General features: G+C 43.0%; 2 protein-coding genes across 4 annotated transcripts in view; one reads left to right on the top strand and one right to left on the bottom strand.

Moving 5' to 3' along the window:
* The window catches only part of LOC111951802 (inositol polyphosphate-5-phosphatase A-like), a 273,107-nt gene extending 252,893 nt beyond the window's left edge, over positions 1-20,214 (top strand). Inside the window, exons 12-16 of one of the 2 annotated variants that reach the window (XM_023970029.2) lie at positions 1,836-1,909; positions 13,326-13,437; positions 17,220-17,288; positions 18,172-18,208; positions 18,624-20,214. In XM_023970029.2, coding sequence (XP_023825797.1) covers positions 1,836-1,909; positions 13,326-13,437; positions 17,220-17,288; positions 18,172-18,208; positions 18,624-18,661 — 330 coding nt within the window. In that variant the 3' untranslated portion in view covers positions 18,662-20,214. Of the gene's footprint in view, positions 1-1,835; positions 1,910-13,325; positions 13,438-17,219; positions 17,289-18,171; positions 18,260-18,623 lie in introns of both variants that reach the window. The other variant, XM_023970028.2, reaches the window with a different exon arrangement.
* A 1,345-nt stretch (positions 20,215-21,559) lies between these two features.
* On the bottom strand, positions 21,560-24,139 carry LOC111951803 (homeobox protein Nkx-6.2-like). Of its 2 annotated transcripts, none has more exons than XM_023970030.2 (3): positions 23,323-24,139; positions 22,754-22,947; positions 21,560-22,343 (listed from the first exon to the last, which is right to left on the bottom strand). In XM_023970030.2, exons 1-3 carry the CDS (start codon positions 23,735-23,737, stop codon positions 22,095-22,097), a joined length of 858 nt encoding a protein of 285 aa, XP_023825798.1. In that variant the 5' UTR covers positions 23,738-24,139; the 3' UTR covers positions 21,560-22,094. The 2 variants fall into 2 exon arrangements, with proteins under 2 accessions (XP_023825798.1, XP_023825799.1); XM_023970031.2 differs by having other exon boundaries at positions 22,754-22,926; positions 23,323-24,137.
* Positions 24,140-24,618: the final 479 nt, after the last annotated feature.

Here is a 24,618-nt window from a genome sequence, read left to right as displayed (position 1 = left end):
GGAGGTCAGAGACCTGGCAGTGTGGTGCCAAGACAACAACCTCTCCCTCAATGTCAGCAAGACAAAAMGCTGATTGTGAACTACAGGAAACGAAGAGCCGAGCATGCCCCCATTCACATTGACAGGGCTGTAGTGGAGACGGCCGAGAGCTTCAAGTTCCACGGTGTCCACATCACTAAGGGTCTATCATGGTCCAAAACAAACCAACACAGTTGTGAAGAGGGCACGACAACGCCCCTTCCCCCTCAGGAGGCTGAAAAGATTTGGCATGGGCCTTCAGATCCTCAAAAAGTCATACAGCTGCACCATTGAGAGCATCTTAATTGGCTGAATCACCGCTTGGTATGGCAACTGCTCCCTGTCATCCAGGACCTCTATACCAAGTGGTGTCAGAKGAAAGCCCTAAAAATTGTCAAAAACTCCAGCCACCCAAGTCAGTCTTCTCTCTGCTACTGCACAATAAGTGGTACCGGATCGCCAAGACTGGGACCAAAAGGCTCCTGAACAGCTTCTACCCCAAAGCTATAAGACTGCTGAACAGTTAAACGGCTACCCGGACTTTCTACTTTTCACCGCCTACCTACATGTACATAGTACTTCAATCAGTCACCTAACCAAACCTATATGTACATATTACCTCAAATCAATCACCGCAACTTCCTCGTACCCCAATACACTGACTCTGTACCGGTACTCCTTGTATATAGCCTGAATACTGAATACATAATTGTTATTTTATAGTATTTTATTTTGACCTATTTGTTAATTTTCTTACTTTTTAACTGCATTGTTGTGAAAGGACTCGTATGTAAGCATTTCACAGTAAAGTCTACACTTGTTGTAATTGGTGCATGTGACAACTCAAATTTGATGGATGTGTTTATATTCCACTGGTAAGACACCACTCCTCTGACAATTCTCCCTCACCTACCCTCTGTTTGGCTGGTTGTTTGGTTTTAACACTGTCCTAGATGGTGATTCCATTCACTCTATTGTTACATGTCGTACAGCCATGTAATGTTATTGTCAAGCTAGCTTTATAACTACTGACAGTATCACAAAGGCAGTGTAGAGGACCTYATCAGACTATATCTGATATGTGTTCTGTTGAGGGTGTCAATTTACCACCAAATGAACATGCTCTGGTATGTTCCTGCTAGCTGCCAGTCAGTCAGGAAGGGGCAGGGTCTGTATGTATCCTGCAGGGTTGCCCAGATACCTGTCCGTCGCTCAGGGAGCCAGCGATGCAGATGCCCCTGCTACCTGCTCATCTCCCAGATAATTAATGTGTACAAGGAGCTGCTAATTGCACTTCTCACTAATGATTTATGGGATTTGGGAAGGGGGGAGAGGAGAGGGGATGGAGTGGGGGTGTACGTCTGTGCTGGTGCAGTCAGAGGGAGTGCAGCTGGGAGACGGGACATGATTGATGAAGACTGTTTGGATCTGCTGTCAGCGTAGAGCGACAGAGACAGACCCACACCCTCGCCAGCAAACTGGGGGCTGCGATAGGACAGGGATGGCTCTGGAATAGCCAGGTCAGAGACGCACACATCAGCACTGGTCAGCTGTTCTCACACACTTGCCTTCATGTACCACCACACTGTTCATGACACTTGTGCAGTATGCTGGCAAAGGCACAAATCCACGAAAAAGGAGAGAAACGAAGCTAACACAATTATTATCTAACACTGACTCATGCATGCAGGCGCCTCACACACACACTCACACTCTCATAGTTATTCACTCAGTGAGTGATGACTGACATAGTGGATATTACTTTCTGTAAAGAAATAAACACTTTATCACCCCCCCCCCCCTCTCTCTCTTCACAGTTTTTACAGTTTGACAGTGAGCTGTCCTGTTTCAAGGAACGGCTGCACGAGCTGGAGATCTCCTTTCCTCCCAGGTATGAAATCCTCTCAATGTTTCCTTATGAATCAATGTCTGTGAACCATACCTATTCAACTCAATCACTCCTGTTATTTAATAGGGGATTATAAACAAATGTTGTACTCTTGGTCATTGGATTTCTTGTACCACTCCATACTGACTAATGTTCCATAATGGTATGGTACAAGAGCCAAACATCACCAATTAAATCAATAATGGTCTTCCAGGGATGTAACTATCTATTACACTGCACAGTAATTGGTGCCTATATTGGTACCTACCTATTACTGTCTATTATACTGTATATTACCTACTTCCCCTGTCTATAACCCCATAAAGTGCCTACTCTCTCACCTTCACTATCATTGCCCCTGAAATGGTGGCCCTGACCCTTATACCCTTCACATCTCACTCTAACCATGTGCAAGTTACAGTAGCTACAATACATAGTTATCCAGGACTCAGTCAACAGTGTAGGGTACCGAAAGATTGAATTACATTTTTGGAAGTACACATTCTATCCATTGGTAAGAGTGGGTTATGAAAAGAAGGGGACCTCACGACGAACCTCACTACAGCACCACATCTTCGAAGAGCAGAGTAAATCAGCAGTGTACTAGAGGCTGATGTTTTGGTCCATTTAGGGTATGGGGCCTTAACATTACTCAATCAACCCTCTTGGGCCAAATGGCTTTGTTTGTGCCAAATATATGTTTGATGGTTATCAATTGTTTAGTATGATTGGATGTGCTCCTAAAATGCTCCCCTGGGTGTGTGTGTACGTGTGTTTGGTGCATGTTCATGTGCACGTGTCTGTTCTTTCACACACGTGTTGTGTGTGTGTGTGTGTGGTGTGTGTGTGTGTGTGTGTGTGTGTGTGTGTGTGTGTGTGTGTGTGTGTGTGTGAGGCGGCCTGCATTGATATTCCATCACGGTGGGAGTTGGGGGACATTGGGGCGGGGGTCCTGCTACTCTGTATCCTCTTCCTCAAACAAATGCATTTGCAATTAGCCCTTTCAGAGGAGAGGGAGGGAAAACACACACCCGGCCTGCATCGAAATATGTCTCGGCGCTGGCGCGATAATGGTGCTTGACCTTTGCCGCCAGTTGTGACTCAATCAGTGCAGATAATGAAATGCTGTAATCAAACAATAATTACTTGATAAACTGCTCTAGTGGCGGGCAAGGGGCGGGGCAGGCAGGGAGTGTGTGTATGACAAGGTCCTGGCAGTCACTGTTTTTAAATGACTCTGTCTCTTAATCAGGGACCCCATTTACATCGCTTTGCATAAGTGACGGCTGGATTTATTGTCCTTTTACACTCTGTGACTTTTGCGCCTATCTATCCATAATATAATATTGAATCATCGTTTCCCTGCCAGGTGAATGAACAGGCTGCTGTGAAAGAATACAAATGATTTTCACCTACTTGGAAACATGATTCATCAAATTGAGGAGACTTCGGCACAGCATTGGAAATGTTATTTGATCCACTCAGTGTCTGATACAAGCCACGTCATTGTAAGTGGTGTAATGAGTAGAAATGGCCTAGTTAAACTTAAACAACCCCTCCTCCCATTCACATAACACACACTTGCACCAACAGACACACACACACACAGCGTGTACATACTCCCCCCTCCCCCTGTCAGAGCTCCCTTGTGCTCCATGAGCAATCAAGCAGTCAAAGATTGTTCTCCATCACATAGCCTGCTCCGGACCAGCCCCTCACCATCTGTGAGGTTATTACTCCCCTTAACACAGGCCATCAGAGGCCCTCTATACACACACRCACGCACACACACATGCTCGCTTGCATTCAATCGATAAGTCAATACTGGTCACTCGTGTTTAATCTATCAATGAATCCTGCATGTTGTAGTCTGCCCACTTGTGAAATTGAGTGGAAAGCCGTAGCCTAGTCGTCGCTGTATTTTAGGAAATTGAGCATGTTGCCAGGTATAAAGATGTCATCAAACTCTCAATTATTTTTGTTTAGAGATTAGGGGCCTGTATTCTCAGAGAGTCTCAGAGTAGGAGTGYTGATATAGGATCAGYTTTGTCTTTTTAGATCATAATGAGTRAGATTGTATGGACAGGGGGGACCTGATCCTAGATCAGTATTCTTACTCTGAGACGCTTTATGAATACAGGGCAAGAACTGTAGGTATAAGGTTGTGAAAATGTGTGACAGCGGAAAAATGATGATCCTCTCTCTCACCCTCAACCAGGCTGCAGTAAAAGACCAAACACTCCAAACTGGATGTTCCATTCCATTTCTTGAATAAGACACTATAGTGTTATTGAGACTATACGTTATTTCATTGTCTGTCCCGTACATACTCGTGCGTTGTGTTTGCATTTATGGAATGTGCAACAAGCTGTAAWTTCATATCGCTCCACCTTCAAGAAGTTGTCTGTCAAAGTTGGCCGTGACATGTCTAAGCACTCGGCCATCSGGGTGTGGAATTTGGCCGCAGCCCGCGAGWGTTGTACCTGGTGCCAGCTGGCTGCCGCACGCTGATAGGCTAAGGGGTATACCATTCACACAGTTGTGCGCGCACACTTTTTTTTAAAGGCGATATCTGTTGGAGTTTGGTAGTTGGGAATGAGGCGCAGTCTGTCAATTGGAAACCAATCACATATGATCAAACTAGTAATTGCCATCCATTCCATTAACGTTCTTCTGAGCATTTTCAAGAAAAGTTCTTGTGCAAAGGTTGACTATCATCTTTGTAACAAATGACAGCATGGCCCCAAGACTGAAAATAACTGAATGGTATACTTACAATTTTACATTTGATTCAGTTTGCTGGAGAAGCATAACTACGGTAATCTCCCTTAAAACATATAAGGAGGTTGAGTAACTTATGTTATTCATATATTTCTATTGATTTAGGAGAAGGCTTTTAGTACTGCCCGTTATCAAATTTATTTGCCCTTTTTTTTGTCTAAGATCGATGCAAAAATGTAATATAAACCCTGGCGGGGGGGAAATWCAGTAAAACAATGAGAGAGTAGGGGAATAATTTATTCCTGCTTTAACCAGGTTACCCTGAATGGGTTCTGAGGGGATTTTGAGCGTCATCAGACAGACTGCGGTTCTAACTCCATACGGCCCCATGAGTACACTACACAGAAAAAGACATGGAGGAGGTGGAAGGGGAGATGGAGAGGTGAGAGCGGAAAGAGAGAAATATGGGAAGGCGCTTGAGCTAGAAAGGATGACTACAGCCCCATGCGTCTGTGTTTGCCCAGTCTAGACAGGGCGGGAGAAACGCAGAGTAGTGGAGAGGGGCGAATCGGCCAGGAGGTCGTGAGCTGAGGAGGGGCAGGGTGGGTGAGGAGGGCGGCTGATAAACGGTTGTCTCTTCACCGTTTGGTGTTTAACAGGAAGCCGGGAGCGCCCCGGGACCAACCTTGGCAAGTTAGCAAACATTTTCCAAACATGGCGGGTCTATGAGGATGGGCYGAAGAGTGACTTCCCCCCTGGGAAAATACACAGCATTTACAGTGCAGGGGGAAGAAAACCTTGAGAAAAACAAATTACCTGTGCGGTTGGCCATTMGTTTAGGGAGGAAAATAGCATTTGGTCCAATGACATAAGTCAAATCTCCAGGACATGCTCTCGAAGCACTAATCCGTCCCCTGTCCCTTCAATAAAGACAGAAAACAAGTTTTAGTTGAAAACAAGCAACTGAATGCTTTGCATTATAATTTATGGCCATCTTAGATTTTCCAAGAGTTCRCCAATGGATAACAGCACTTTACTGAGTGTGATGTTTCTTCATTGAATAGTTGAATTTGTGAATGTGTCAGTAAGGCCATTGTGAAACAGTTCTTAACACAATGACTCTCCTTTTTAAATTTTTTATTMRATGTTTTTATTTCGTGATATCCAATTGATAGTTAGTCTTGTCCCATCGCTGCAACTCCCGTACGGACTCAGGAGAGGCGAAGGTCAAGAGCCATGCCTCCCGAAACACGACCCTGCCAAGCCGCACTGCTTCTTGACACACTGCTCGCTTAACCTGGAAGCCAGCCGRACCAATGTGTCGGAGGAAACACTYTACAGCTGATGACACAAGTCAGCGTGCATGCGCCCGGCCCGCCACAAGGAGTCACTAGAGCGCAATGGGACAAGGACATCCCGGCCGGCCAAACCCTCCCCTAACCCGGACGAAGCTGGGCCAATTATGCGCCGCCTCATGGGTCTCCCGGTCGCGRCCTTCTGCGACAMAGCCCGGGWTCAAACCCGGGTCTGTAGTGACTCCTCTAGCACTGCGATGCAGTGCCTTAGATAGCTACGTCACTTGGGAGGCCCTACACTGACTCTCCTACTCTCCCTGCAGAATGAGGAAGACATAGAGATCCCGCCCCCTGGGCATCTTAAGAGTGATGTCACTGTGTGTGTGTGTGTGCGCGCGTGTGTCTGATGGCAAGCCAAGTGAAGGACATTCTTGTTCTAGCTCCTCTCCTCCTCTGAAAGGTTCTCCTATACTCAGTCGGAGGCGCGTGACTCAGTTTATGGAGTACCACAGATGTTCGTTAACTACTGTAAGAGAGGGATTCTAAGGCACGCACACACAGCTGGTATTATTCGCTGGAGTGTAGAGGAGATAGAGCGTTATCATCAGCTGAGGAGGAACATTGTTTCACACTCTCAACACATCCATCATTCTAACTGCCGGGGAGCCATAAAAAAATGACGAGGGGCTTTTGTAGTATGATGATAGCTGGTCATTTCCAATGGCCATGTGTCTGTGTGCTTCTTTCCTGCGCTGATGCTTCACTGGGATGAGAGGGAGCCTTTGTTTAAACTCCTCTGGTACATATAGGGGTTAAATAGACGCTCAAGACTTCCTCTTGAGTGAAAGGGGGGCTGTAGAATAGATGCAGCTCTTTACTGATACAGAACCTCTTGGACAGAGTGTAGCAGTCTGTGCAATACACACACACACACACACACACACAACATGTGAACACACACACACACAACCTCTGAGCAACATGTGGCATTTGACACGGTGTTTGTGTTGGGCCAATGTTGTGGCGGAGAGCTCCCCAACCCTGAAATGTGGAGCAAACATTCAGGGAGATTTATTGATAGCAGTTTGTGTGGCTGATCTTTGTGAATGAAAATGGAGGTGTCTCCTCTTTTTCCTGCTCCCGGCCTTGTTTTGCCAAGTCTCCCCTGACAACGGTAAACAAATATGGCTGAGCGGGAGAGGTATCATTACATTTTTTTAAACATTTTCCAGTGAAATTAAAATAACTTGACAGCTCCGCCAATCTCTGCGTCCGCACAGCCCCGTAACACTGAGTCATGTGACCTTAGCCCCATGATGCCCCTCCTGACCTCTGCCCTTGTGTCATTAATGCTCRAACAACTCTTATCTCTAGCTCCCTGCCGATATTCACTAGTTTATATTGCCCTCGTTAAATATGTTTGGCTTGTCACTTATTTAGCTTGTCACTTATTGGTCATTATGTAGAACAAGATAATGGCATTTGGCCGGGAGATAGGAAATGTGTGACAGGATGGAACAGGGGCCTGGCCTGTATGACGCTCACCAGTGCTGTGTGACTGCAGCCTGGGGATAAAGGCTCTCAATTGGCCTGGTGAGGCAGAGTGATACCAGACCTTGGTTCAAATACTATTTGAATTCATTTAAAATACTTTAGCTGGGCTTGATTGAGCTGGTCTGGTGCAATGGAACCAAGAGAATACTTGCAAAAGTGCAAAGCCCACCCATCTGGCACTCCAGGACTAGAGCAAATGCTAGAAGTATTTGAACAATTTCAAATAGTATTTGAACCCAGGTCTGACTGATACTAGGTTTCACCTCGCCAATCCTCTGTACTGCCCAAACACACGACTGACACTTATTTGAAAAATCTATGAGTCATGTCACAGCAGGCAGTCAAACATTAAACCCCACATGAAGAATGAGTAATGGTGGCGTGGCTTTGAGAGAAGTCCCCGTGTTGAAGTCAGTACATTTTTCATATGAGGTTATAGCCCAACTAAAGAGGATGTTTTCAATGGTGTGCAGGTGCACACATCGTTTCCAATTCTTTCCACCATTATGAATACATATTATTCACAATGCATTATATATTACACACAGCMACCGGTGGTTCATAGAAACTAAACTGTTTAGGTAGCTGAGCCAAGCCTGGGCGCCTGACTTTGTCTGGAAGTAGGGGTTCAGAAGCTTGGGAGGGTGGGGGTCTTGACTTTTTTTTTTGCTCCCTTGTTTGGAGCATTGTCAACATGAACATTTTTTTTATTGACTTGTYTCAGCAGCATACATACTTGATGCAAAGAGGGTAGAAAAGGTATATTTGGTCGATATTACTTACCCAGCCAAGCAGACAGACCCAGCACCAGGATAAAGTGACTATGGGAGCAGTTGGAATCGGTGAGGGGACACAATTTTGGGGGGGTATTGCATTGGAATTATATTGAATTCTGCTTATATCACGCTATACCACCACAATAAACATAAGTTCAAATCTCGAGACCATTGCTTTTAACCAGGAAGGCACAGGTTGTCGCGATATCTTCGTTGCGCTCTAKCAGCGCCATAGCAGCGCCCTACACACTAAAAAAGGCCGTTTTGGCAATGAAAATATAGTCTGGCTAAAGAAGTCATTTTGCCATTCCGTAMCCTAGGTGTTTGCAGAAAATGACACCACTGGCTATGCCACCTAGATTTTAATCAAAACCAACCAGCTAGATTTTCTTACCTTTTCAGAAGAGTTGAACTTTCTAGGTAATCGATAATTCCATTCTCCCCCGAAATCTTCTTTTAAGGTCCCCCTCAAATGCCAGTTGGATTAGTCGAGCTTTCCTTGGGTGTAGAATGCTTTGTCTGTGCTGACTGATCACGTTTGTCAAAGTGGAAAAATAGTTATTGCCAGCTGCCTATCATCAACAAGTGTTGACACCTCAGTTGACGCCTCACTCYGAACTTGTTTTCTTTTTACAGTGCAATGTATTTCAAATGCTCCTTGCTTGATGCGGGCCTTCTGAATCTTTTGCGTGCTTCCAGTCAGAATATCTGCCTTGGATGAAGGCTTTGTCTGCGTTAGCATTGGACCCAATACAGAACTTTTGACATGGGAACCAAAATTCTGCATCTGCAGTAACTGAGTATTGCAGCCACTCTGGTCATATGAACCAGTTACTCTTAAATTGACAATGTTGGACAGAAAASCTGTGGCTAGGGTAGAATTCTAGGCTAACCTGGGCTTGCTGCCTCTGTTCCAAGATCGTCAGGAACAGTCGGATTTGGAAGGGAATGTGTAGCCATTACCCTGGCGGCACTTGTGGAAGGGGGGTAAGCTCTTCACAGAGAGCTAGCTGGAGCTCGGCAGCATCATCGCTGCTGGGCTTGGTGGCGGCCTCTGTGTGGTTTGGTTTCTGATATCCATTGTGGCAGATGAGCTGATTAGAGCTAAATCCTCTAGGCTAATAACATTAACGCCTTTTACAGCTAGCTAAGAAGCTAACTAAACTCTAGTGGTGAATTGGGTGAAGCAGCTTCAACTGTAAACTTGACCCATTCCTTATAAATCAAAAATGACGGTGGCGTTTTTACGTTATTCACATAGCCTACCACAAACGAACAGTGCTTTTTATGGAAACCCATGGAAAATCGTCCAGTGGMTTTTTATAGGCCGGCTACACACACACGCGCGCTCTGTCCATGGTGCTGATACAGCGCAGCAGAGATACAGATTTCGCGGCAACCTGTCACGCAATCTTTTTAACTTTTTTGCTATTTTTATATAGGGACATGGGGAAGAAATTAGGTGGCAAAAGTTTCAMCTGAGAGGGCTAAGTCCCCTTTTGCCCCCCTCATGGAGCCGGGCCCATAAGCAAAACTGTTTTATCCAGACACAAATATCCTGTGTTTTTTCATTTGGTGCGTAGGCACATACAGACACTGTCACTGTTACTTTTCAAGGTGAATGAAAACATTTTAACAATGTGATTTAACCGATTGAAGTTGGGMAAATATATCGCAAAAATGTTGAATGGTGTTAAATGCCTGTAAACAGCTTGGGGAGGAAAATTCTTTCAGATTTAATCATATAATATTAGGCCTACTGAGTATTTCTCACTATCTACTTGCGAGAGCTACTCATTGACAGCCCGCRAGCTACCAGACATGCARTTTTCTGCTAAGGTGCAACATTTGGTAGGCTGATGGACGGCTACTGAAAGTTTGCGCTACAGCGTAGCCAAATCAGAGATGCCCATGCTCATCATGATTCTTACATGGAAAGTGAAACGATACAATGAATTTGCTCGTGGTCAACGCAGGTCAAATTATACAGTATGTAACAACAACACCCCTTGACCAACACCATCKGACAACGATACGAATATATCAGCACAATAAAATAGATAAACAAGTTTCTTTTGCAGGTGCTTTTTCATTTTAAACATCAGTGGTGCGACGCGTGCTTTCTAAAACAGTGTTGCCAGGAGCAACGCAAAACGTTGAGTGGACGAAGTCGTTCGTCTTGAGGCGACTGGGGAGAGGGTGCAAAATGCAATCTGTTAATTATTATATCATATATAAAATGGACACATCTATGTTAATGTGGACTAGCTCAAAACGTTGCTAGTCGTTGAAATGGAGGGGGAAATTAGTTGCCCCTTACAGACTCCAAGACATAATCCATTCTGACATCCCGCTCAAACATTGCAAACTCAAATTTGGCCCTATCATCTCACAACATATTTCAGTCTGGCGCCTGGTTGGTAACTGTTTGTCTTGTTCAGTATTGTCACTCGTTTCTCTGTCCATGTGTACCTGTTTTGTGTACCTTATTAAAAAAAACAAAAAACATTTGATCACAAAAAAAAACACAAAAAAAACAGAAAATGACAAATTACCCAATGGATCATGGTATTTTCTAGTAAAAAAAAGTGGGGGATGCAAAAATGTTTCCACCCCTATTTTGAAAGTGGGGATGCAGCTGCTCCATTTGCTATGGAGCCAGGTGCAGTACCACCACAGTAGCCTGCCTGAGGGACAGAAGTTTGGCCAACGGACTGGTGCTCGTGCATGTGCTTGCATGCGCAGGCTCTGTCTCACAGCGAGCATGGGACACTGTCATACACACAGGTGGGAGATTTGTTGAGTTTATCAGCTCGGCCCCATTAATTAGTGTAATTAGTCTTGCTGCGGGCAATAAGTGCCCGATAGGAGCTCCGGCCCGTACGCCCACTCRCCCCGTTTGCTTTCAGATAAGTTTGTGAGCGCCTTAATCGGACACATTAATCACACAGCACTCCCCAAAGCCGCCACTCTGGTGTTTGCTGTTGCATTAGGACCTGTTATCTCAATTGGGGCCATTGGAGGGTGGGGTGAGAAAGGAAGAGGAAGAGAAGGGCAAGACTGCCTGCACAGTTATCGTTTCATCGCCATTGTTGAGTATTGTTAATCATTTTATACAATGATTAATCACCTTTTAAGATTGATATTTTATCATCAAAAACAGTGATAGTGGTTTTGTTTTTTAATGTGTTCCATAGCAATTTGCTATGAGAGGTTGAATACTCCCTTATATTTCCCTTACAAAAGAGAGATAGCATAGTAATTTAGGGCCAGTTCACTGTATGGACTAAATGAAGAGTCTGTAGCTAGGCCACCCCTGAAGATGGCTTGATCCCGAGCCACTTTGATGACTTTGCTCTTTTCCTCCAGCACTCTGTTTTTCTCTCTGAGCTCTCTTTATCCCCTCTCTTCTTTATCTCTCTGAAATACTTTCATCCTCTGGATCCATCCTTCATCCCTTCTTTAGCATACCAAAACCTGCTGCATTTCCACATGCTTAAAGTGCCATTCATGCTAATTGGAGGCTGTGTGCTCTGTAAGGAGCCTGTAAGGAGCCCTCTGCAGGCCTGTTTGTTCACCCAGCGGGGGGTGCTGTGTGCTGGCCGGATGTGGGTACCTCTCCTCCCCTATTCCCCCCCGCCGCTGTCCCATAGTTCCCAGTCTGTGTGTCACACTGGTCGCCATGGCACAACTGTAACATTGCCCCCTGTGCGGTGGCAGCTGTCCCAGTGCATTGTGTATGTGTGCGCGCGTGTGCACGTATGCGTGTGTGCGTCAGGGGGTGTTTACCAGGCCTCTGTTTGCCCAGTTGGTTCCCTGCCTGGCTGCCTGAGTGTAACACACTCTGCCTTCATGGCTGCCATGTGACAGTGTATGTTGGCCTGCCTTGCACAGCATGGCTGATTGGCCTAAGGAGGTGCCTGYGTGTGTACTCGCAGCCACTAGTTAGCTAGGTAAATGTGTCTTATAGCTGTGTGTTAACAGAACAAAAATATTTAATCAGATGGACCCATCTGACTGACTGATTGGAGAATACTAGGAGGGGTCTCCAAGTCATTACATTATAGTGAAACACCCCCATATGCATGCACACACACAGGAAGGCGCGCGCGCACACACAYGCACACAGAGACACACAGAAACAGAATAATCACACATGACATTTACAGTATGTAATCCCAGATACACTTTTACTTTCAAGTCTTATTATGTCTTCACCCAAGCTTCTTGACAATAGTGCTTTGGATAATATAGGACGGCTGTGGGTATTTTGTCATTAGTTTTACTGGCCCCGGGCGAACGCATGTTGTGTTACGCCACGGTGAGCCCTGTGTGTAGCACTGAAGGAACAAATTGGATTGGTATTACAGTATGTMAACCCGGTCCTATCCTGATGAGCCCCGCAAACAAATTGGATTGGTGGCATGTAAATCTGATGCAGTTTGATGAGCTGGAGGGCCAAATTGAATTTTCAACAATGTAAATCTGTATCGGTTCGATGGGCTTCCCGGCGGGCCCGGCTACTTAAATCATCCGATTGTTCCTCCTGTTACCAGATACAATCTTACTTGGCCATTTGCCACAGCACTAATCTCTTTTTGATGGCTGCATAAGGATGTAGCTGCTGTACATTTCTGAGAGAGAGAGAACACGGCGACTGAAACTCCCTCTGCTCTGGCTCTTTCTTTTTCTCTCTCTTTTTCTACCTCTTTCTCTCTCTATATATCACACTCACATACTCACTCAGCTTCTTCCACAGCGAGATCTTCAGACCYTGTACAGTTGGCATGGCTTTTTCCTCACAAGTTTGCTCTGATTGAGCCATCCTTCCATGGTGTTCATTCAAAAGATTATTTCCAGAAAGTCAAAGCTGTGTATCTAATTGGATTCAGTGTTTTCTCCTCTTCTGTGCTTTAGCCCCCAACTTAGAAACTCAATTTGCAAAACTAAACTMATTTGTTGGCTATGCCTTTTACAAAATCTACATTAGAATACACAGAATTGTCTTTTATGGACCATTGTTCTCTGAACTGTATGTAACTGATGGTTGTGTTTTTGGGTTTGTTTCCACAGTTATCCGTACAGTGAAGACAGCAGTCAGGGAAAGCAGTACATGGACACCAGATGCCCTGCCTGGTGTGACCGCGTCCTCATGTCTGCTACAGCTAAAGACTTGGTCTTAAAGGTGAGTTTAACCTTGTGTATATATTGCCAGAGACCTAGCCTTAAAGGTGAGTTTAACCTTGTATATATATAGCCAGATACCTGGTCTTAAAGGTGAGTTTAACCTTGTATATATATAGCCAGAGACCTAGCCTTAAAGGTGAGTTTAACCTTGTATATATATAGCCAGAGACCTGGTCTTAAAGGTGAGTTTAACCTTGTATATATACATAGCCAGAGACCTGGTCTTAAAAGTGAGTTTAAGAAGCTCAGACGCATACACACGACGTCTGGCCAGTAACAGTCAGTGGCAGACCATCACCCTGTGGTTATTTCTGTTTCAACATGTAGAATCTTGGATTGCCATCAGGGATGTCTTCACACTCTTGGTCTATGGGAATCTACTCTTACGCTATCCCTTTTTCACATTCCGACTCCCTCCTCCATTCTCTCTTTTTCTTCCACCCACTCTGTCACTCTTACCCCCCMCCCCCCYMCAGATGGAGGGATGTACTGTGTGTGAATATTCATCCGGAGAGTTAAGCCCAGTTGTCCACACAGACAGTATATATATCCTAGATCTTATAGAGTGCCCGTGGGCCATAATGGCTCTATAAAGCTGGAGCTCTTGTGCTCCCTCTGTCTGCTCATTCTCGAAAGTCAACACATTGGCGCAGCCCAAAGCTGTGGCCCACCACCCTGCCCAAATGTAAACTATCAACCAATCTGCCACCTCCGTCCCTCTCCGTCAGCACAGCACCAGTTTGGGCTCCAGACTGTTGTCTTTCCCCAGTTGTTTGCTGTTCCCGTCTGGCTATGACGAGAACATGGTGGAGCTGGAGAAGTGTAGCCTGGGGTTGGATAATACAAAACTGTTTATAATACCTCTTTAACACAAAGTGCATTTCCTAACATGTTTACTAATAAAAATAAAATKTATTTATAAAGCCCTTTTTACATCAGCAGATGTCACAAACCCAGCCTAAAACCCCAAACAGCAAGCGATGCAGAYGTAGAAGCACGGTGGCTAGGAAAAACTCCCTAGAAAGGCAGGAACCTAGTAAGAAACCTAGAGAGGAACCAGGCTCTGCGGGGTGGCCAGTCCTCTTCTGGCTGTGCCGGGTAGGGATTATAACAGTACATGGCCGTTAAGCCCAGATCGTTCTTCAAGATGTTCAAATATTCATAGATGACCGGCAGGGTCAAATAAGTGGTTGTCAGCACCTCAGGAGTAAATGTCAGTTGACTTTTTATAGCCGAGCTTTCAGAGGTCGAGATAGCGGTAGTGAGGGAGAGAGAGAGATGGTCGAAAACAGCAGGTCCGGGACAAGGTAGCACGTCCGGTGAGCAGGTTAGGGTTCAATAGCCGCAGGCAGAACAGTTGAAACTGGAGCGGCAGAATGACAAGATAGCACGCATCGTGAACAAATCAGGGTTCCATAGCCACAGGCAAAACAGCATAAAAACTGGATTGGCAGCACGAACAGGTGGACTGGGGATGGGGACAGCCAAGGGCTCAGGTCCTCTGGGTGGAGAGAGGGAGGGAGGGAGGTAGGGAGAGAGAGGGGGAGGGTGGGCGGACTGACCCTAGCCCCCCGGCACATAGACTATTGCTGCATAGACAGCCTCCAGTATCTATCAGCCTAACTTACCATTTTCCATGATACTACAACTTTGACAAATGCATCCTTTTTTCTGTTTTCCCTGTTGGTTGCAGTTGTCAGCAAAGGAGTKGGTATAAATCTGTCATTTCAATTTACACTCAGATGGCCCATTTTTCCTTTAATCAGCCCAATGAATAGATTACGTTTCTCCACCTATTTGATTACTGTGCTTTTTAAGGTGACAAGAGGAAAAATGTATTGTGTCTAAAAATGCACTCTCACACTTGATTAAATTGGAGGTAGTCCCTGACAAGAGAACTGTTGGAAGGCATCTGATGTGATTAATGAGACTAGGCCAGCTCTAGATTTAAGTGAAGGCAGCCACATCGACATGGCATGGCAGGTGTTCAGTAGGTAGAAAATGGTTAGAAATGTCGTAAAACAGAGAGATACTTTCTGAACTTGTCCTAAATGAAAACGCCTAGTTTTGCTTTCCGTTGCAAAGCGCTTTTCGACGGTGTGCACTATTGAACATTACCCTGTATGGGGAGAAACTGGCCGGCTGTCCATGGAGAGGAGAGACCCTTTATTGACCATAACACCAGAGCAATCCCTTCTTCCACAATAGCACTTCTCTTCTGTAGCAATGCCTGCCATTTATCTGATTGTCTCCAGGATAACAGCGCAGTACAGTAGTCCTCTCCACAGTGTGAGTCTGCTCACAGCCACACACATCTTTGAGCCCCAGTACACAGGCGGGAGGAGGAAGTTGGCTTTCCTTTGTCCTGAACAAATGAGAATCATTTTTTTCTGTCCTTCTCATCTACTGAGGCTATACAGGAAGGTTTGGCCTATCCCCCTTTCCAAAACGCTTGCCCTCGTCATTTAAAAAAATTATAATTAAGAGCCACCAAAAAGCCTATCAATTGTTTCTATAAATAGTAGTTCTACAATTGATTTACTTTCTCAAWTACAGGTTAATTGTTTAGAATTAAGGGAACGGGCTGAGTCTCCTTATGTTAAAATGTTCACAGATTGGCTGATGATGCACTGAGCATACACACACACACCACAGACACACACAAACACTCAGTCACTCCCGGGCAGCGTTACAGATTGTTGAGACATGGGCCTGTAAACAGGCGTCCGAGTGGCATCATCTATCATGGCACGGTCGGTTAACTCGCCATCATGTTATTTTCTGCTTGCCGAGCCCTAACACGCCAAAGGTTGCCCGCTGCCTTCGCGGCACAGCGCCGAAGGGTGGAAGCGCGGTAATGAATGCTCAGCGGAGCGAGCGCTCTGTTTCTGCAGGAGGGCCCTGGTAATTTGTTTATCTGTCTAAAGATTATGCAGGCTGAAAATCCACAGTTTTATGCTGCCTTTGTAAATTATCAAGTCTGTATGTGATGAATGTATCCAGGGCTGCGGGAGGCAGCAACTCAGGCATTTGGCAGGCGGTTGGGGAAAGTGCTAGAGCGTGGCCCCTCAGAGAGTCGGAGTGAGGTACCCCACCGCGAGGTGCACGCCAGCGCACCGGTGACCTTAGACTAGCAGGATAGGTTTGAAGTTAATTTGGATTTAAGTTTATGGCCCATTCTGAAGCTACTCTTGTGTTTCTTCTCAAGTGGCGGTGTTATTCACCTAATCACAGCTGACCGCTCTGACTATTTAAAAAGGATTTAGTTCTACCAGATAAATATGATTTATTATACTCTAGGCCCAAGATGAATGTTTGTGTTTGACACTTCCTTTGTGTGAGATATGGAACATGATTCATTCATATACTGAATCAGTGCATTTGTTTGGGAGGTAAATATGGTCTTGACACAGTTCATGTCTACTCACTATATTCAATCTTCAAAGAACTGGTGCAATATTGAGTTTTAAAGGTGTATTTAACACCATTTAAACCCTGTTGTTAGTTATAAAGAAGGCATATGCATTCAGGGGTAGGCTAGTACTTTAGGACCAGATTTACTTATAGCTCACGAAATGTCTAAGATAATAAGATTCATCTAATAACATTGTTCAATTTTAACTAAATAAACAAATGTTTACCTCAAAATGGCAACGAATACAATTATTTAGCACTCTGGTAGGAATATTTTCTCTCTCAATTATGTTTGTTATTGTTTGTTTACATGTTTATACCTCTCTGTATTCAGCGTTGTGTTAATGTGTTGCATTTTTTTCTCAGCCTGAAAATGAGGAGAAATACTTGGTCTACGACAATATAGGGCCCAACGTCTGCATGGGGGACCACAAGGTAACATCACAGGCCTAGCCCACTTCTGGGTTGTATTGTGTTGTGCCTGTTTGCGGTTGTGTGTCTGTCTGTCTGTATGTGTGATATGGCTGTGTGAGATCAAGTACATTATTTAATCATGTTCTATTGTTTCAATTGAAAACTAAAAGTTTGCACTATTGAAATGTGGGCTTTCCAGTCATTTTCAATGAATGCTATTCTGTATTGTCTTTGATTTTGAAGAATATGACTTGTAAATTAGATTAGTACGACTACCTTACCTTATCATAACCAAAAACTAGTACTCCATTGACCTATTACTGCAATTGCTTATGAACATATTCTGCATGTGTCTCTAGTGAAACGAAAAGTCGGCTGTGAACAGTCATGTTGTGATCAGAGGTTCTTTTGTCATGCTGACTTTATAGACAGTATTTAACGCAGTCCGTCCAGTCTGCAATGTTAGGCAGTGGCTGTTAAGCTGACAGAGAGAGAGRGAGGCGCCTTAAAGCTGAAGTCCTCAGTCTTTCATCATTACATACTGTGGACTGGACAGTAGTGTGTGTGTGAGGTGACCGGGGCAGTGAAACAGACTCCACCAGACCTAGGCCAAGAACCACACGCACCCGCTAAAATCACATTCTGCTATGTTTAAAAAATGTCCAATGTAGTTAGCGTGCAGGAGGAAATATGTGCACCCCTGGTATGCGAGTTTAGGCTATGTGTAATGGATGGTTGTGTGTGTGTGTGTGAGAGAGAGAGAGAGAGAGAGAGAGAGAGAGAGAGAGAGAGGGAGAAAATGGGCTTTAAACTTATATTGGCCCCCTTGCCTTTGGCCCTTCCAGTCAGGGCAGGACTGTTGCTAACTGTCTTATTTGTCTTTCTTTGTCCGTCTGTCTGGCAGCCTGTCTACCTGTCGTTTCGATTAACAGCCGGGGCAGGTAAACCTAATGCAAATAAGCACAAGTGTTGTAACGTGCAGTGATGTCGTGGTAAATATTTTTCTTTATTATTATGAATAAATGTTTGTAATTATTGCTTTTTACTGTTATTATTATTATTAATAATAATATATTTATTATTATGCTTTCACTTCCTTTATCTTTTGCATTTTTTTCCCTTTGTATAACACATGGGCCTGATGCTGATGCAGTATTCTCATGTGTGTGTGTGTGTGTGTGTGTGTATGTGTGTGTGTGTTGTGTGTGTGTGTGTGTGTGTGTGTGTGTGTGTGTGTGTGTGGTGTGTGTGGTGTGTGTGTGTGTGTGTGTGTGTGTGTGTGTGTGTGTGTGTGTGTGTGTTGTGGTGTGTGTGTGTGTGTGCGCGTGTGCGCGTGTGTTTTCTTTATTTTGTCAGGGAAGTGGTGCCAAAGGGTGGAGAAGATCTCTGCCTGAAGCGCCTCTGTGATAAGAACCAAGAGTTGGACACCAACACACACACAAACACACACACGGAAGACCCTATACAGACTGTTCAGCCGTGCTGACCAGTTGCAGTCGTTCTAACACTTCATCCATACAAGCTGTTGTTTTTCCACACAACACGTCAGTATCTGGACTACCCACCCGAGAGACGTTTGAGATAAGACACACCTCACTGACCTTACCATTGCTACGCACCCCATTCCCCCAGAAAAAGGAAAAAACTATTTTACAGCCTTGTTGCCAAAACTCTAGTAGAAATCAGTCTTAACTACATTATTTTAGATACCATACTTGCAATTGTAGGTATGTCTCTATGTATAGAAGCTACTTCCATACGGTATGTAAGATGTTTTTAAAAAGTGCAATGCAAAAAAAGTTGTATATCTATATTGTTAGGTTTATTTGTACATTGGACAGTATAACAGAGTTGTTGATGGTTTTAGTGCCATTGTCTCTCTTCTGACCAAACTTTGTGGTCCCACTGTTTAGAATAGATACATATTTTCGGTTAATTTCAAATACTTTTGAATTTTTTTTATTTTGTCTTTGCTGACTTGTGTGCCTAACACACTGCCATGCCTCACACATCAGCTGAATCTCATTTTATATACTGTACTTTTTAAAGAGAGAATTTATCATTCTTAACAAAATTGTTATGAAGTATATGGAGACAATATGGCTGCTTGGGTGCTCCATCAGCCATGACCTTTGAATCTATCATTACAAGTGAGCAAAAAACACTTTTTAGCCAACATGATTCATACAGTATAGTGTATCCAATGATGTTTTAAGCAGTGCCATAGACCATGCAAGTATATAAGATTGTTTCATATATAGCACTCATATTATTATTATTCTTATTCTAACTTATTTCAATGTAATGATATTATGGTTCTGAATGTGATGTTTTTAGATAGGCTTTGGTATTCTTTAAAAAAAATGTAAAGGTGTTTTTTTTTTTTTTACTGCGTTATGGTGCCAAGTATACACATAATGAAGTGTGGAAAGTCAACATAAAATACACCAGTCCAACTGATAGATAAAGGCCTTGATTATACATTGTAAAAAAACAAACAAAAAAACGCTAAAGGCAGGAAAGACTTCGAAGAATTGCTTTTTAATTTTGTATGTAGCCTTCAACAGCCTTCATTGCTATGTTGCAAATAATTTCCTCTCATCGCTCGTTAGAGCATTAAACAGCAATTAGGGGAGGCTGTTGATGAAAAGCGAACGTTTCCTGTTATTGATTTAATTTACTACACTACAGAGCTCAGACTGTGTGAAGCCGTTAGATTGCTCCTTGAGTTTTCCATCTAAATCACCGCAAGTTGAAATGATTTTGTGCCTGCTGCAGACTTCATGTTGTCTTGACAGTGTGATTTGGTTCGTGGGTAAAACTGCTTGTTTTTCCCGCTGGTCACGTGTTAAGAGAAGCGGCAGTTTGTTCACTCCTTTCAGCAGATAGAGATTATATTCTAGTGTTGATTATGCGGTTCTCAAGCAATAAAACCATTAGAACTAAATGGRTGTTTTGTCATTATTCCACCGCATCTATCACTTCAGCATTGCATCTGTACCACACAACAAGATGCTATTGACAACRCCTACTTATTTGTGGATCTTGATCAATTTGCATGCATGGCCAGTAAACACAACCCTACTGAAGCTATGTGCACAAGAAGATTAAAGTTCAAAAATGAATATATCCAAAGATGTTCCTGCTTCCATGATAAAGTTCGTGGTATCACATCAAGTTAAACCATGCAGCCTAAAGTATCAACGCTGGTAATTACTCGGATATCGGCATACCCTATGATTATTGCAGATAGCTTGGCCCTGTAGCAGAGCAACAGAAAACGATGGGTGAAAAGTGGCCAAATTCTGTTTTCAAGTTAGAAGCAGCACAGTCATGTGATAACTCCAAGAAATGTAATAGAGCAATAATGAAACGTGTATCGAAATACATACAAAATGCAATATGTAGTTAAATGGATTATAGCGCTATGGAAAATGATATTTGTTCCAAAAATGCAGGTTATTAACGAGGGCTTTAATTAGCCTATAGAATAGTAATTATCCTATTGCGCTTTAAGCCTGAATAAATGTATGATGGCCCAATATTTAATAACACCTACACATCAGAGGTGTTAGGTCAACAACAAACAAAAATCTAAACTGTTCTGAAATGTGTGAAGTCTAAAATACTTAGTCGAGATATGCTAGTCTACACACTCACACTCTTCTTCAAACTATTATATCCACATTAAAGTGCAAACAATAAATTGSCCTAAGCTATATAGGTTGTAATTTGGGGTTGTGACGCAAACTTATCTAAGTTAACCTAAGCAACACCCCATTCCAGTTACCATTTTATATACGGCTTTGTAAATCTAAACATTTTCATTTTTGGAACATAGAGCAAATTATAATAATATTTTAYATGTAGCCTATATTTATGAAATTCACTAGGCTATGCGTAAATGCATACAGTAGGTCTAGCATTTGTAGGCCTGATCACCACCATCACAACGCCGTTGTTAAAAAAAGTCACATCTTGAAAACAACTAAAGTTTCACAAGACGTAGGCCTATTACGAGTTTAGTATAGTCCTATACGTTCACCAACGCAACTAACATTGAGCTATTCCGACTTGGGCAAGGTTTACAAAAAACAACTAAACAGATTGAAAACATCTTTGATGGTCTTGGATAAAGGAAGAAAACAGATTTCCGATTATTATAATTTACCATACCCGCCTTTTTCAGCAATTGAGTGGGTCCCAATCAATTTTAGACTATTGGTAGGCAGCCTAATTCAATGAAGAGTAATTTCAGTGAAGTGGAACAAAATTCCATATTAAAAACAAACGCTTGTTAAATAATTTATTCATAATACAAAGTTTTTTTTCTTCCATCTTCGCGGAAGCAATAATACTCTCTTATTCCAACAAACGATTATCCAGTTCTCTATTTTTGTTTGATGAGGTGAAACAAATTCCTTCAAATTATAAAATAAAACAGTTTAGATCGTTAAAACAAGCTTTTTACATAATTTACAACGTTTGCATTCATACATTGTGTACCTTGAATTTAGAATGGTAAAGGTGGAGAGATGGGCGACATTATTCTGCAATATATAACAAAATTAAGCTATAATATTGAGAAGGTATATGCTTATCAGGATTTGCGGGAAAAGCCTGCCATTTCTTGTTTACATTGGTTTAATAACATAACTTACTCAGTAAAAAATATATACATCTCACATTTTCGTCTGTACAACATAAATCATTCATACCACCCACCAGCGCCCTTTCTCTCCTTTTGAACAATTTATACCCTGGTTAAATTAGCTTTAGAAGCATCATGGAGTGTTTGAGTCTTTTCTCGACAAGTTCTCAATGTCATCACAAGGTGTCCGAGCTATTGCTGCATGGACTGATCAGGGAAAGGTTTGTAGCCTTGTGCTTTTTCAGAAGTCTCGTGATTTTTTCGTCATCTGAATTTGGGTCCAGAGGTTTGTTGTACTCATCATCGTCCTCATTGTCCGAGCTTTCCTTCATCTTCTCAGTTTCAGAGTCATGTTTCTTTTTGGCTGTTGCCATTTCTGCTGCGTGTCTCTTCCGCCATTTGGTTCTCCTGTTTTGAAACCATACCTATTGGGAGAAGGAATAACATACAATTAGCCACTTAATACATACAATAATAAATRAGCTGTTCTTGGTAGTATAGGTAGAAATTATTATTCCAATATAAAACTCATTATCTGAGTCGGAGCCAAGAAAATACCTTGCTAAACATGAAGTTAGCCAACTAATAGCTCCAATTGCATAATAATGACAACATAATAACAACATAGGCTAATACCAATAATGTTAACCATATTGCCAATAATAATATTAATAGGCCTACTAATAATAAGCCTGTTAAACATAACTTATAATAAAGCATACTACACACAGAAGAGCCAAATATGCCAATATTAATTTTAAGACAATCATCTATAAATAATGGCTTCATTACATTTTAATTCATGTCAAAAGATAACTCAAGTAATGATAGTTACCTTGACTTGACTTTCAGTCATTCCCAAAGAGTAAGCCAGTCGAGCTCTTTCTGGGCCAGCAAGGTATTTCGTCTGTTCAAAGGTTTTCTCCAATGCAAAAATTTGCTGTCCAGAAAAAGTTGGCCTGGAGTGTTTTTTCTTGCCATCCTTGTCGAGCATCATGTTTGCTTGAGCTACAAAAAAGATTGAAGAGTCTAGTCAAAAATATGTAAACACAACAGTGATTAGTATTTCAACATCAGTAGTAAACAGTTCTCACGATTTCACTCCTGGAGTGAGACTTTTTGTGTTGACTAACATAGCTACTAGGCTTGCACATGAATTAAAACACTGAATATAAAAAGCAACCAATATAAATGGAAAGCCCATCGAATAATTATGTATAGGTCGTTAATATAAGTTAAGTTATTAAAAGTCATTTACAAGAAGCAGCACAAAATAAGCTACCCAACAAATTCAACAGATGTCTGCATTAAAAAAGTGAAACATTGTTGAGCAGCCTACAGAATGTAATTGTTTTTCTATAACTGCATTTCTATAACATTTTGCACTCGACACAGCGAACTTACTAGGACAGGGCACTCGAGGATCCCTCCAAGGGGAGCTCTGCATCACTCCAGGCCAGAATATGGGTGCTCTCCCCGGGAGCTCCGTCAGGGGCTTCGGATACCGAGAAACGGCCGCTGGGTTAAAGTACATTCCTGCGGTGGTGGCCAAGCCGTTTATCCTTGGAAAGCCCGAGAGCAGCTGTCCAGCTGAGTTGATAGGTCTACCCAAGATATCGCTAATTCCATGTGGTGTCCCCAGGGCAAGCTGTGAGTTCAAATGAGTAAGAGAATGCGCCTTGAAGCCCGCRTGATTCTGCAAAGTGTAGGGAAATAAAGACGTCTTCATCTCGGTCATGTTGTGCAATGCTGCCAGCGGCGTACTGCCTAGGACGAAAGCACTCTGCCGGTTAGCATCCATCTGCCCAACAGCTAACATTGGAGAGCATGAACCACCAAATTCGCTCGAGTAAAAATAACAATAAACCGAGGAAAGGAATATAAAGGTGCTGAACTGGTTGATAAGCAGAGGCCACTACAGGTGYTTCAGACGTATATCCYGGATACCGCAGCYACTGAAGGTTGAAACTTCCGAAAACAAAAACACTTATTTAGGAGAGAARTTCTCTTGCGTTGTCGGGCAATAGTTTGATCGAAAATGTCTCTCCAATTCAGACTGTCAATTGTGAGTTTGCCGCATGCGTCCACAACGAGAATCTACTCGGAAGTTAGAGGATCTTTTTGTGGTTTTGATGGTGACCATAAGGGTCGGCTTTCTTCGTAAATTGAGTCGAGCTATGGTGTGAGTGAAGCGGGATGCACAGATAACGGCGCAGCCACCTGCATACGCATTTTCCCCATTGGATAATGTTGAGTGAGAGCGCTCTCTGATTGGAGGGAACACACTCGGCTACTTTTCATGTGCGCCACTTGGACATAGCCACACTATTAATAAGTTTAATATATTACTGTACTATTAATGATGCATCGTACTGTAGAAATAATTGYTTCAAGATTTGACTGAAATGATACATTTACATTATGACCCATTACCGATGACAATGTAAGTAGGCTACATCATTAAACTCAATACAATTATGCTGCAGGGCCTACTGATTTCATTGTTACCAGTGATTTGAAGGAGGTTGAAGATAAGATTACACGYATTTCTAGAAGACACATCCAGTAGCTTATTAATTGAAAAGTATGCTTTATGTGTAGGCTATGTGTTGTTGATGCGTAATAAGGATACAGTGTACGCTTTATGTGTAGGGTGTGTGTTGTGGATGTATAACAAGCATGTAGACTAGGCATACTTAA

Source organism: Salvelinus sp. IW2-2015, linkage group LG25 (genome assembly GCF_002910315.2).
Source record: "Salvelinus sp. IW2-2015 linkage group LG25, ASM291031v2, whole genome shotgun sequence".
Classification (NCBI taxonomy): domain Eukaryota; kingdom Metazoa; phylum Chordata; class Actinopteri; order Salmoniformes; family Salmonidae; genus Salvelinus; species Salvelinus sp. IW2-2015.
The sequence above is the reverse complement of the archived record's forward strand: the minus strand, read 5'-3'. Positions and strand labels throughout refer to the sequence as shown.